We start from the raw sequence: 12,862 nt of genomic DNA on the forward strand, positions 1-12,862 counted from the left end.
TTGCGGTGGCTGAGGTAACACGGGGAGCATTACGAAAGCCAACGGCTGGCGGCTGATCATCTCTTTGCCTGTGTTTTCAGGGGACTGCGTTTGAACCAAAACACTTCGTAATTCCCCAGCTCCCGGCCGGGAGGAGGCCGCGGCCCGCTGCTCTCCCCGCCCCCGGGCTGACGCGCCGCGCTGCCGGCGCCCGGCATTGTGGGAGCGGGGAGGCGGCGCCTCGGAGGAGGAGGAGGAGAGAGAGGAGGAGGAGGAAGGAAAGAGGGAGGAGGGAGGGGAAGGGGCCGGGGCTGCGGGTTCCGGTGTCAGGCGCGGACGTGTCGGCCGGGGCCGCGGAACCGCAGGCGCTGCCCTGTCCCCGTCAGCAGCAGCAGCGCCCGGCCCTGGCGTCGCCATGTCGGGGACCAGCAGCCCCGAAGCCGTGAAGAAGCTGCTGGAAAACATGCAGGGGGACCTGCGGGGCCTGAGCCTCGAGTGCCGCAAAAAATTCCCCCCCGTCAAGGAGGTGAGGAGCGGCCGGGCCCGCTCTGGCGCCCGCGGGCGATCGCTTCCAGGCCGGGGGCAGGGGGGAGACGGCGCCGGGCGAGGGGAAGCGATCGCGGCGGCCCCCGGAGCCCTCCCGGCGGAGCCCGGGGGGACAAAGTTTGGGGCTGGCGGCCTCGCATCCTCCGGCCGGGGGCAGGCGGCTCGCTGCGGGAGCGGTCCCCGGGGAAGGCGTTATCACCGGGGGGAGGCGGGCCGGGGGCCTGGGGGTGCCCCCTGCTGCCGCCTGCAGCCCACGAAGCCCGGGCTTAGCTCGCTTTTTCCTCCCGCTGTCAAAATTGCTGCTCGTGTCGGGTCGCTGCATCAAGTCTCGGTTTGCTCCGCAAGCATCCTGAGTTCAGTGGTCTTAAAGAGGAGGGGTACGTGAAAACAGAGAGAAAAAGTCTATTTTCCCCTCGTTTTATGTATATGTCTTAACTGCATGGTTCTCTCCTCATGCAGTCAGTTCAGCTTCTTCCCAGTCGGTAGTTGGTCACTTGTTGGCTTGGAAAACGTTTTTGAAGGAAAAACACTGATATATTTACTGGGAACCAGAAGGGTAACTGGGAAAATATTAAAAGGCTCTGCCAGTTTGGAAGAAAGTAATTATGTCTGTAATCTGATGTTCGCTCCAATTAAGTGATAGCGTATTTAATGTCCCATAAAGTATTACGTGCTTGAGCAGATGAATTGAAACTAAGTGACCGTGATCGCTGGGAAAGGCTTGGAGGCATACACACCGTAGCAGAGCATGATACCTATGGTTGTAGGTCGTAGGGGATTGCCAGGATGATTTGAGGAATAGTGTGTTGTCATACAAAGCCCAGAAATGTGGCAGTCAGATAGACAGAGATCTGCCTCTTTTTTGAGGAGAGGTTCAGGTGCCTCTTCCATGGCCTCCTGCATGTTACTGTGTGACTCCAAATAAGTTGTTCAGTCTCTGAACAGGCTTCCCCACTGTGATGATGTTTACTGTCTTCAAAATCTGTGGAGGGGGTGGACAAGATAAATGTTAACTTAGTGTATATTTGCCATGCTGTGGGTTAGGATAGCCGCTGCACGTGCAGTTCCTGGTTTTGTTTAGCACACTTATAATCCTTGTGCAAGTATGACTTCTGTGTTCTTGTTTACATCTTGACGGAAAGTTGTGTTGCTTACTTTGTTAATGAAGTGCTTTGAAGGAAGCTGTTGAGTTGCCTGGAGTTCAGGTAGGTTTCCTGTATGGAACAGTGCAGAAAGGTGTTTGCAGAGAGGGGGAGTGTGTGCTGCTGTGAGTCGTGGCCTCTTGCGGGAGGTCTGGATGAGCAGCAGTTCCTGCAGGAGGATGGGCAGCAGTTGCAGGAAATGCTCTGACTTCCTCGCTGCTGGAAGCTTCCCCCCTGCCTCTGAGGGAACAAATATCCTTCTTTCCTCTCAAATAGCAACTGCTGGACAGGTATTTTAATTACATGCGTTTGTTCTACTCATGATTAGATTTGGCTAGAGCCATCAGAGGAATGGCATGCTCTTCCAACTGATTTGGAACAACACCAGCTTTTTGAACTGCATTTAAACATAGGCTTTTTAAAGTAAATTTCTACTACTTATAATCTCAGCTTATACTTTCAGTGTAATTAGACTGTTCTCACAACCACTGCCTCCAGTGTAGTTTACGAGCTTACCTTGTGGCTAATATGTATGCTTCTGTGTCACATTGTAAAGTTGTCCTACTGTCATAACTTAATTTTGGGCCAGGAGTTTTTCAATAGGTTTGAGCTCTGTTGTAGTTGCTGGTTACATTTGATAGCTACTTTATGTAGGTAAACTGCTTCTAATAGTCCTTCCAGTTTCTGAGGGAATCTAAAACTTTGCTCACAGCTCTTTATTACTGTCACCCCTTTCTGAAATCACACATTCCTACTTTGTTTATTTTTTGTTAATATTGTTAAAATTCTGCAACGTGAATTTAGCTGACAGTTTTGCTGCTGATAAAAGTGGTGGTGTAGTTCTCAAATCTACTTGTTGCTCAGATGATTTATTTGAACAAATCCTTTTTTGATCAATACTGTAAGGACTTAGAAGCTGGTATGATCAGAAAAACAGTGTCCCTTTAATTCAATAGGGCTTTAGGTTTCACTCTTTAATGGTGCTTCTAATGCATATGTTACTAAGAACTAATGCTATGTTTATTAGGAACAGAGAGACCAAAATGCCATGAAGTGTTTCTTTGAACAGGCAGGTAGATGACACAGCTGAGGAGCTTTATGGAATTTTGGGGCGTGCCAGCAGAAAGGGGACAGCAATTGAAGTCTGTAGCATTGAGACCTTCTTCTCTGTTAGAAGACTGAAGTAAGGTCTTAAATCCTGTTGAAAATGGAACTTGAACTCTTTGCTGTTTTCAGCACTTCCATCTCATATATTTCAATTACTTCTGAGTCTGTAAAGTTGTGTGTTTTTTTTTTTGTAAGTCATATTTATGTGGAAATCGGGTAATTCTAACTCTGATCACCTAACAGTAGCTTCTAAGGTTGATGCTGACACTTTGATAATCTGTCAAGAAACCTTGAATTTATATTTTTTCCCCTCTCAGTGTTAAACTCATGACACAATTATGAGGCAAACGTCTTTCCCCCTAGTTAGCATATTGTTTTTAATTAAGAAATAATGGAACGTACATCCATTATTATTCCATGTGAATGGAGTTCGCACCTCTTCTTTGCTCCATGTGACAAATCATGCCCGCGAGCACAACAGTTGGTTTTCCCAGGTGATGTCACTTGGGATGTTGTAAAATGGGAGCTCCAGCAAGAATCCCTGGGTTTGAAATTGTGTTGCTGGCAATATTTGCGGACTAATTAGTGTGGTAGTCTACCTATTTCTTAGGAGTGCAGCAAATAGCGATTACTACTTGATTCCAGACCCACATCTGTTCATCGCTAGGTGTTCTCATCTGCTTCTGTTGGATAGGTGCGTGAAGTCCTGCATGACGCTTCCTCAGATCAGCACTGACTAAAGCACAGCAAGCATGAAAGCTCTGCACAGTGACCAAAGAGTGATTTGCTGGTTATGGCTGTCGTATGCCAAATCTGCTTATATTGGCAGATGTACAAGGAATGACGCTGCTGGGAAAAAATAAGTATACTTATTTTCACAATTTATTTCCATTTCCCAGTTGTAAAAGTGGACGCCAGCCTGGGATATGATAGAAGCTGTCAGGGTGAGTGTGAATTAAGCAGTGTCCTTGGAGTTTGAAATTACAGAGGCTGAAGCAGTCTTTAGTACCAGCATCAGTCATGCTCCTGTTATCTTAAGTAATCTGACATTTCTCCTAGAAAACAGAATCGTGTAGCTGTTATTCTCTTGTTTTTAATACTCTGGGCTCTAAGCTTTGCTCTGTGTTAGAGCACTGCAACGCCTAGCTTCTGACTCTGGACTGAAGTGTGTGGTACCCATGCAGAGCTTGACAGACCATTTTAACTTGTTAGTGATTGAAGTTTCAGTGTCCTGTGCTGGGTGTGTGGGAAGCTGGATTTATCAGAGTTTGTGCTGTCATCCTTAGTGATTTAAGAAATAAATTCTTTACTATGAGGGTGGTGAGGCCCTGGCACAGGCTGCCCAGAGCAGCTGTGGTTGCCCCATCCCTGGAGGTGCTCCAGGCCAGGCTGGATGGGGCTTTGGGCAATCTGGTCTGGTGGGAGGTGTCCCTGCCCATGGCAGGGGGTTGGAGCTGGGTGGGCTTTGAGGTCCCTTCCAGCCTGAGCCATTCGGTGAGGTACTTTATGGCTGAATTTTAAACCAAAAAAAAAAAAAGAATCTTGAGTAAAATGAGTCTTTTTAGCTCAGTGATCTGGAGTAAGAATTCTGTCATATCAGTGCTAAAGAAGTTACCTACTGTTTTGTATACTGGATGAAAATACTCATCAGTAAGTTGCACCTGAGTTGGGTAAGTGCTTTTACGGGGTGAGAAACCTTAGAAATATGAGGAAAAAATATTTATATTAAGCAGAAGTAAGTGAGCAGAAAGGGAGAAAATAAGCATACTAAAAGTTCTACTCTGAAGTCTGAATTTGTTTCAGCCATATCTAACTCCTTGATATTTAGTTAGATCCAGTCCAACCATCTAACTAGGCTCGTAGTCTCTAGGTTGACGTGGGTTGGCTTGTTTGTTTAAGTGAACCGAGCTTTTTTTTTTTTTTAAATAAATAAATAGCTAACAAATCTGATCAGCTCTGCACAGTTACAGACACGCTTGCTCTGGTAGGAAGGGGAAGGGAGGAAGCAGGCGGGTGGAGAGTGGGACCAGCAGCCCTGCGGGGCAGGAGTGTGCTTTGTACTTGGTGGTCGTGTGGTGTCTGCGTGTTTTAGGATGTTTGCTGCTGGAGTAATTTGGAGCAGTATGTCTGGAAAAGGAATAATGTTCAACTCCCCTTGGCCTTATGTGGCTATTGGAAGAGCAGCATTTCTTCTTTTACCTTTGAATACTTCGGTTAGTTGAAGTGCCCTCTAGAGACTCCTGAAAGGTAGCTTTTGATATCCTCTCTGTGCTGTTTCTCTTCCAGACCTGTGTTTGAGATGGAGCAGGATTGCTCTTGTTTAACTGTTTATTGAGTTATATATACCTTTGGCATACTGAAATATTTCAGGGGCAGTGTTGTAAATAGATCTGCCATGTCTAGAAAAAATAACAATCCAATTTTGCAGTCTTATTTTCCTTCTTTTATTAATAAACCTACTTGCAGACAAGCAACATTATTAAGTTACTTGAGTAAAAATGAGAAAGGTTTGAGCGGCTTCTGAATGAAGCAAACTTTTGTTAAAATACTTTAATTGCAGTAGAAGTGCTGTGGGCTAGCTGAGCAAAGAGCTATTTCTTTTTTTTTTTTTTTTTTTTTTTTTTTCCTCCCCTTTCTGAGGGGCTTTCTGTTATGTCCTATGAACACAGCTTTAGGTCGTGCATTTCTTCCCTGTCGTCCACTCCTGCCCGCATCGAGATCCACGTGGCAGCTCTGTAAGCTGGGTTAAATCCGTCCGCTTCTGGAATGAAGCACTGATAATGAGCACATCTTAGGGCTAAAACAAAAACCTTAGTTTGGAAGCCTGCCTTGCTAGGGAGTCTCTCTGATGTCACTGGGTAACTATGAAACCACGTGTATTGCAGAATGGAAACGTATGTTAAAAAGATGCAGAGCGGTTCATTAGGTTTTAACGTTGAAGTGCTACTCAGGTTCCTAATGCAGCTGTCAGGAACAGTTTAAAATCGAAGCTAATGTTCAAACATTAGAACTTACTTTTTCTGTAACAGTAACAACATTTCTGAAAGTTTGTTGAGTGTCATGCAGGACGCAGATCAGAGAAAGCTGAGGAAGAAAGCAGCATGCTGGAATGCCTTGTGGTGGGGGTATTTGAGTCACTTGATGCATTGCTAGCATTGACGGTTTTCTGAGAGCTCTGTGTTCATGCTGGTCTTGCAGTAAAAAGGCAAGAGCCAAACAGACCAGGCAAAGAACACATCCTTGTACATAGACCATTCGCTACAGTAGTAAAAAGTTTTTGGGGTTTGTGCCTTATTTTGCTATTAAAATGAATTAAATAATTCTGAAGTTATAGTCTACAGGGAACTTAAACTATAGGGAGCTTTTAAGGTCAGTTAATTTTCATGTCTTCACAGTATTAGTTCAAAAAGATGCAAGCACTTTATAGAGTTTTTTTTTGTTTGTTTGTTTGCTTTAATGGGTATTCACTTATCTCACATTCTGAAGGTTCATTTGAAATAGAGCAAGTGATCTGTAAAATGCACGTTGTCAAAATTTGGTAGCATGCACTCAAACATATGTCTCGTGAATGTGACTGGAAATTTTTCTGTGGCATTATTTGGTTGCCGGCCAGTAGCTGAGCTGATAACTTGCAACAGGTGAGTGCTGATATTTCCTACATTTCCTCTGCTTAACCTTTACTGGTTGCCACTTTGGTTAGCTTCATGTTTAGGATCCATCAATTTTGCAATGTTTTTTGCTCAATATTGATCTAGATGCAGTAATACTTTTTCAACATTATTTTTTAAAATGTACTGCTGTGTTTCTAGGGGACTGCCATCTATTCAAATGTGTTCTGAGTTTCAGTACTTGAAAATTCTAGGTTTCTTATTTTAATCTGTGATAAGAAATACCATGTTTTCAAGAATGGCTGTGATTATAGACCCATTTCCTCCAACATGTAATACCTTATGATTTAATGAATGAACACATGAGCAATATTTTCTGTGCCTCACTGTGCCTGTAAACTTTTCAAGGTAGACTTCAGAGCAGGTGCCTAGCTGTGGGTGTCTAAGCTCCCTTCATCAACCATGCAGGGTCTCTGTGTTATGCAGATACAGTCAGTGGAGCGCATGACCAGGGGATTGGTTTAATCTCACCAACACATTCATGTATCTTTGCCACGATACGTTAATGTTTCTTCTTTAGCTTCCAGCAGCTAGTCCAGAAAACATGGATCTTCCATCTGCATGGAATTGTATCAAATACGGAGGTCTAAGGTTAGATGACTGTATAGAGCCCCTCCTAGGGGGTCAGCTGAGTTAGTCCCAGCTGAGTGTTCCTTAATTCTTGAAGCCTCTCCTTAAACCATCTCCAGTTCAGTGGAAGTGCAGATGCTTAAATTTGTACACCTTGATCTCTGACTGAATCCCTGCCTACAGCCCTGAAGATTAAACAGGAAACCTGTAGCAGAAATTGGAAATACTTGGTGACTCGAGCTCTCAGCCTGAGCCCAAAATGTTAAATGTTGTTTCTTTTCACCAGGTGCCAGGCAAAGAGCCATCGCTGTCATGGGCCTACGGTCTGTGACTAGGTGATTGAATCTCGTATTTGTGGTGATGCCTCAGAGGTTTCCTAGTGCAGTCTGCTCTGATTGACAAGCTGAAGGCAGAATTAGTTTGAACTTCAAGTTCAAACTCTTAAACCTCTGAAACAGGTTCTCATGTGCTGATGAGTGTTGTGACAAAAGTATATCATGAAAATTCAAGTGCTCTGTTCCAGTGATTTATAGTCATTTATGTTCTACTTAATGGGTCTCTTCAGAAATGCATGAATGCTTGACGTGGGCACTGTCAAGATGTCTGTACACTATATATAGGTATAATATTACTGTAATTTATACTTATAATACAAAACTAAATATGGGCTAAATCCTGATTCTATATTACTGTGCAAGAGAGAAGTGTAACTTGAATTTGTTGCTTACTAGCTGTATTTCTTCTGTGTCAAGTCTTGGTTAAGTTTTTTTTCCCCTCTGTCTACATTGTTGCTGTTCAGTAATGGATTGTTGTGTGTTACTCCTTCTGATTTGTTCTATTGATTTATATGTGATGGCTTTCCAGCAGAGGTGTACTTCGATTGTCAAATGAAAACTCTTGATACAAAATGTTGGCATTGCATTATCTTTACCTCTACATTCATGTCAAGTGAGTTACCTCCAGAAGTATCAGCTCCGAAGCAATTTAGATAACAGTGGCACCTCTCCTGGCATTACTGATGGTTAACCTTCAGGATTCTGAATTGGCTGCTGATACTGCAAGCTGACAATTTCAGAAGATTGATGGACCAGAGGAGTAATGATTCCAGTCAAGTGAAATAGCTACTTCTAACATCAGGGCAACTAATACAGTTGCATGGAGAGTTGAACATTTTTGATAATACTAATAAAAAAATCTGCAATATCATGTCTTGAATTGATGGAGAAAGTGTATAGGAGAATCAACTAGTGCTCCTGTTTTCTTGGCATTGGAGTTCCTGTAATTGAGACTGGCACCATCTTTAAGAAGAGTGAAATCTAGCATGAATTAGTTTGATATCTTCAACTGTAGTCCCTGTTCTTGGGGCTGGAAATGTAAACTAATTATTTCCTTCATTGAGTGCTAGTAGATCATGACGTAGAATAAACCAGAACTATTTTATTTCCAGGTTGTGTGAACAGTTAAAGAAACTAATTTGTATATAAATAGGGACTGACCATCTGCTGCAATTTCTTGTCTCTAAATGTGAAATAAAGGAGATATGAACTTGAAAATGGAAAGTATAATAATTTCTTGTTTACTGAGGGCTGTTTAGTAGTTCATACAGATAACAAATTCCAAAGTTAAAGTTGAAAAACTAGCTGCTGCTACTTTTGTATGGAAAGTTTTGTTATAGTGAAAGTGGTTTACTAAAATGCAGTTTTCAATTTATAGAGTGAGAAACTTGTGTGAGAATTACAGAATTAGAAGTGGTTTGAAATTATTATTATTTTTAGTTTTACCTGCTTTGTTTCTCTTCTTGTACATATATCCAGTGATAAACACATCTGAGCAGTGATTGCAACAGGTGCGCATTCTCTACAGCCTCCCATTAGTAGCTGTAGGCATTAACAAGCTCTCCCCTTAACTTTGTCATCTTCAGGCTGAACAAATGCATCATCTCCTTATATGCTGTTCTCCACCCCTCTGACTATTTTGGTAGACCTTCACTGGACTAACCACATCGTGTCAGTGTCTGTGTGGGGAGCCCGAAGCTGCACGTTGTATTCCAGCAACACTCTCACAAGAGCAGGAGCAAGGGGGAGACTCCATCGCTCAGCCTGCTGCCTACATTCTTGCTCATACAGCCCAATGTGCAGTTGGCCACCTTTGTGTCACGGACTTGCTGACGTTCACGTTCATCTTCATTGTACGCCAGGACCCTGCGCCATTTTTTGCAAAGCTGGAAAATCAGTCTAGTTAGTCAGCCCCTAGCCTCTACGGGTGTGTGAGGCTGTTCTCCCAAGTGCAGGAATTTGCACTGGCCTATGTTGAATTTCATGAGGTTCCTACCAGCCTGGCTGGGTTCCTCTGAATAGAAACCCATCTCTGCTATATGGGAGTGGATACCTGCCTGCAGACCCTCTTCCATTACCTAGGCTGCTAATGATGTTAAATGGTATTAGCCCCACTGTCTGTCCCTGAGGAGAACTACTAGTAACTAGTTGCCAGCTGGACTTCATACCACTTGTAGTAACCCTTTCAGCTCAACCATTTAGCCAGTCTTCCACTTGCTTTATTGTCCCGTCTGATCTGGCTGTAAGAATACTATAGGAGAAAGCATCAAAGGCTTTGCTGTAGTCATGCTATAGGGTATGTGCTGCTTTCCAATTACCCGCACAGCCCATCATCCCGTTTTATAAGGCACTTGGGTTGGTCAGGCTCATGCTAAATTCACGTTGGCTGTTCCTAGTCTGCTTCTTGTCCTGCGTGTGCCTAGAAATGCCTTGCAGGAGGATTTCTTCCATAACCTTCCCAGGGCCTGCTGTGGAAGTGACTGGCCCAAATGCTCTTCCTTGGCCTCCTTTGAGATGTGTGTGGTGCTTAGCTCACCCCAGTCACTGTGACCTGGTAGAGGGTGGCCTTCCAGTGACATTGGCCCTTGGGTGTGTGGGCTCCTGTGTTGAGGAACTGAAGTACTGAGCTCACGTACTCCCAAATTGTGCCCACCTTTCCAGCAGGTGGTGTTACGTTCCCAGAGGCTTTGCTAGTACCTTTGCTCCAAGCCAGAATGTGAGCAAGCTCTAATCCAAGCACATTAAATTATCCAATATAGTAATTCCGTGTGAGAGTCTTCATCAGACCAGGACTAACTTCACCAGTTTAAATCACAGATGGAATAAACTTATATGAAAGAGAAGGGTCTGAGCAGGGATTGTACTCCTGAGGAGGATAAAAAAGTGAAGAGAAGGTACAGTGCTTTTTTCTCACAGCTGTGGTACACTCGAGTGCTCTCATGGGGTTGGTTTATTGTGCAGTTTTTTGTGTGCATGTCCTTTTCCAAATAATAGTTTAGCAGTGCAGTAGTGGTCCAGAATGTGCTTTTGCAAAGCAAGCTGGGATAACATTGATGTGAAACTGCACTTTAGGCAGGAGAATCTCTGTTCTAAGCTATTGGCTATAGGGTTAGTGTTCTGGTTAGAAAGGCAAAAAACGACAGATAGAAAAAATTGCCCTTTTTATTTCACGTAATGGCTGTGAAAGTGACCATAAATGATACGTATTATTCTCATCCAATCTTAGTAAAAGCTTTGCAAACAGTATGATGTAAATGCCAACACAGGCCATCATACCTGAAATCACTGAATGCTTTTCCTTTCAAAAGAGAGGAATCAAAAACTTGCGTAGCAAATTTAATGGCAATTTTGATATCTCTGGAGACAGGAGTTTGCTTTGAGCATATAATTGAAACATCAATAGTCATTCAGTGCACTTGTGGTGGAAACTTCAGGGCTGATAGTGTTTTGGTAAGAATACTATCCAATCAGAAGCTCATGTAAAATATATATTTAAAGTTGAATCAGTCCTTAGCAGAAATGTCCATGCCTGGCTGTTTATGTGGTAATACCATTTTTGGTTTTAAATAAAAAAGGTGCTGGCTTCTGGTTCTGATTGGGAGCCGCCAGTTTCTTTGAAGATCAGCAAGATGACTCTTCATAAAACCTCTTAGAAATCTATTTTGAAAACTTTTAAAGGTTGCTGAAACATTAAAGACAAAGGGAAAAGGGCCGCTGATGAGAAAGAGATTCAGGGTTACATTTTCTTGTCATCTTTCCCTTGGGAAAAGTAGTCAGCTGGAGTTGTTTCTCAGGACGGGTAGCTCGTTCATGCTTACACCAGATCAAGAATGTAGGGATCTCTGTGGAGCAGCCAAGTGCTGTCAGATCCCATCCCAAGTGGCCAGGTGGCACCTTGCATGCCTCTCCACGTGCATTGCCTTGTTGTAGTTGGGCTTCTACAATGGTTTTGCTTGTGAGAAGTGAACCACCACCCTAAACAATTACACAGTTATATATTCAGGGGCACTGTGTGCCATTGTTCCTTATGGCCTCTCTTTTCTTGGGCTGCCAGGTAACACTATCATCGTGCTGGTAGCTATACTGGCATCTCTTGGTAACGAAGGCTGATCCACAGCAGTGAGGTTTGAGAGCTTTCAGAGAGACAGATTTGAGAAACTGGTGCACTGCAGGCACAGCTGTCACTGGGCTGTGGAGATTGGTGGTTTCCCATTTCATTCAGTAGAATTGCATACCCTAATTGTCCCAGTATTTAATTAGTGCTTGTGGGTTACAGATCTTTATATTCCATGCATGTGTGATTTGTATGGAGAAGTTTACATCTGGGACTCGAACGCTACCGGTTGTTGGAAGATGTTGGTTCTGCATGAGGCTGGGTCAAAGCTTTGCCTGGCGGTAGCTGGGCACGGAGGCAGGAGCAAACTCTGTGCCACCCGCTTGGTGCTTCTGGCCCTGTATAAGGGCTGACGTTGCCAAAAAGCTGGAAGATTCACACCATGCATATCTGAACTGAGGACTGAGAAATCCATGAGATGGGGAAGAGTTCTGGATCTGAGAAACTCAAACTCCTGATTTTTGTTGATAAATTCTCCACTTGCCTTTGATTTCAGAGAACCATAGAATCATAAAGGTTGGAAAAGACCTCCAGGATCATCTGGGCCAACCATCCCCCCCACCAATGTCACTCACTAAACACATCCCTAAGCACCATGTTCAACCTTTCCTTGAACACCCCCAGGGACGGTGACTCCACCACTTCCCTGGGCACCCCCTCCCAATGCCTGACTGCTCTCTCAGACGAAATGTCTCATTTCCCACCTGAACCTCCCTTGGCACAACTTGAGGCCATTCTCTCTTCTTGTCCTATCACTAGTGATTTCCAGGTAACCAGCAAATACGTGGCAAGTTGCAAGGAAGCAGAGCCATGGTGGGACAAGTGCTTGAACCCAGAGGATCCTGATGGATTTTGCTGTGAGATTATAGACTGCTTGATTAAAAGCAAATCAAAGGATCCAGAAGAGATTCATTTGAATATAGGCCATCACTGAGCATCCATCTCTGCTCCTCATCAATATTTTTCTTGCCAAAACTGAATGCTACATTTACTGCAGCAGAAACATCAAACAAAACCCACAGTGGCAGGTGGGCATCTGAGGCATTTGATTTCAGTTCATTTCAGTTATTAGGGTAGCAGAATTGGAAATCGAATTGACTGACGTGTTCAGGTACACTTGAGCTTTTTTATGTTACAGGAATTATGTATGTATTTGCTGCTTCTGAAAGAGGTAACTGACTTGCTCATTAGACTGCTGTTAATTGTGGTGCTAACAGAAACTCTGATTATGTTACTTTTAAAGTGGTGACTTCTTAAAGAAACGATGCCTTATGTTTACATGAAAATAAATTACTGTATCTATACTAGTAGATGCACAGCTTGATGCTGGCCATCTCCCTGATTAGTGTTTTTACGGTATCCTATTCTAATGGGGCAGTCACCCATAGAGTGCTGCAGTAA

General features: G+C 43.7%; 1 protein-coding gene across 4 annotated transcripts in view; it reads left to right on the forward strand.

Annotated features, from left to right (window-relative positions):
• Positions 1-237: 237 nt before the first annotated feature.
• MON2 (MON2 homolog, regulator of endosome-to-Golgi trafficking) overlaps positions 238-12,862 on the forward strand; it is a 75,817-nt gene continuing 63,192 nt past the window's right edge. For all 4 annotated transcript variants that reach the window (XM_035332753.1, XM_035332771.1, XM_035332761.1 and 1 more), the window contains exon 1: positions 238-505. In XM_035332753.1, coding sequence (XP_035188644.1) covers positions 395-505 — 111 coding nt within the window. In that variant the 5' untranslated portion in view covers positions 238-394. The remainder of the gene's footprint in view (positions 506-12,862) is intronic.

The sequence above is a fragment of the Oxyura jamaicensis genome, chromosome 1 (genome assembly GCF_011077185.1).
Source record: "Oxyura jamaicensis isolate SHBP4307 breed ruddy duck chromosome 1, BPBGC_Ojam_1.0, whole genome shotgun sequence".
Taxonomy (NCBI): domain Eukaryota; kingdom Metazoa; phylum Chordata; class Aves; order Anseriformes; family Anatidae; genus Oxyura; species Oxyura jamaicensis.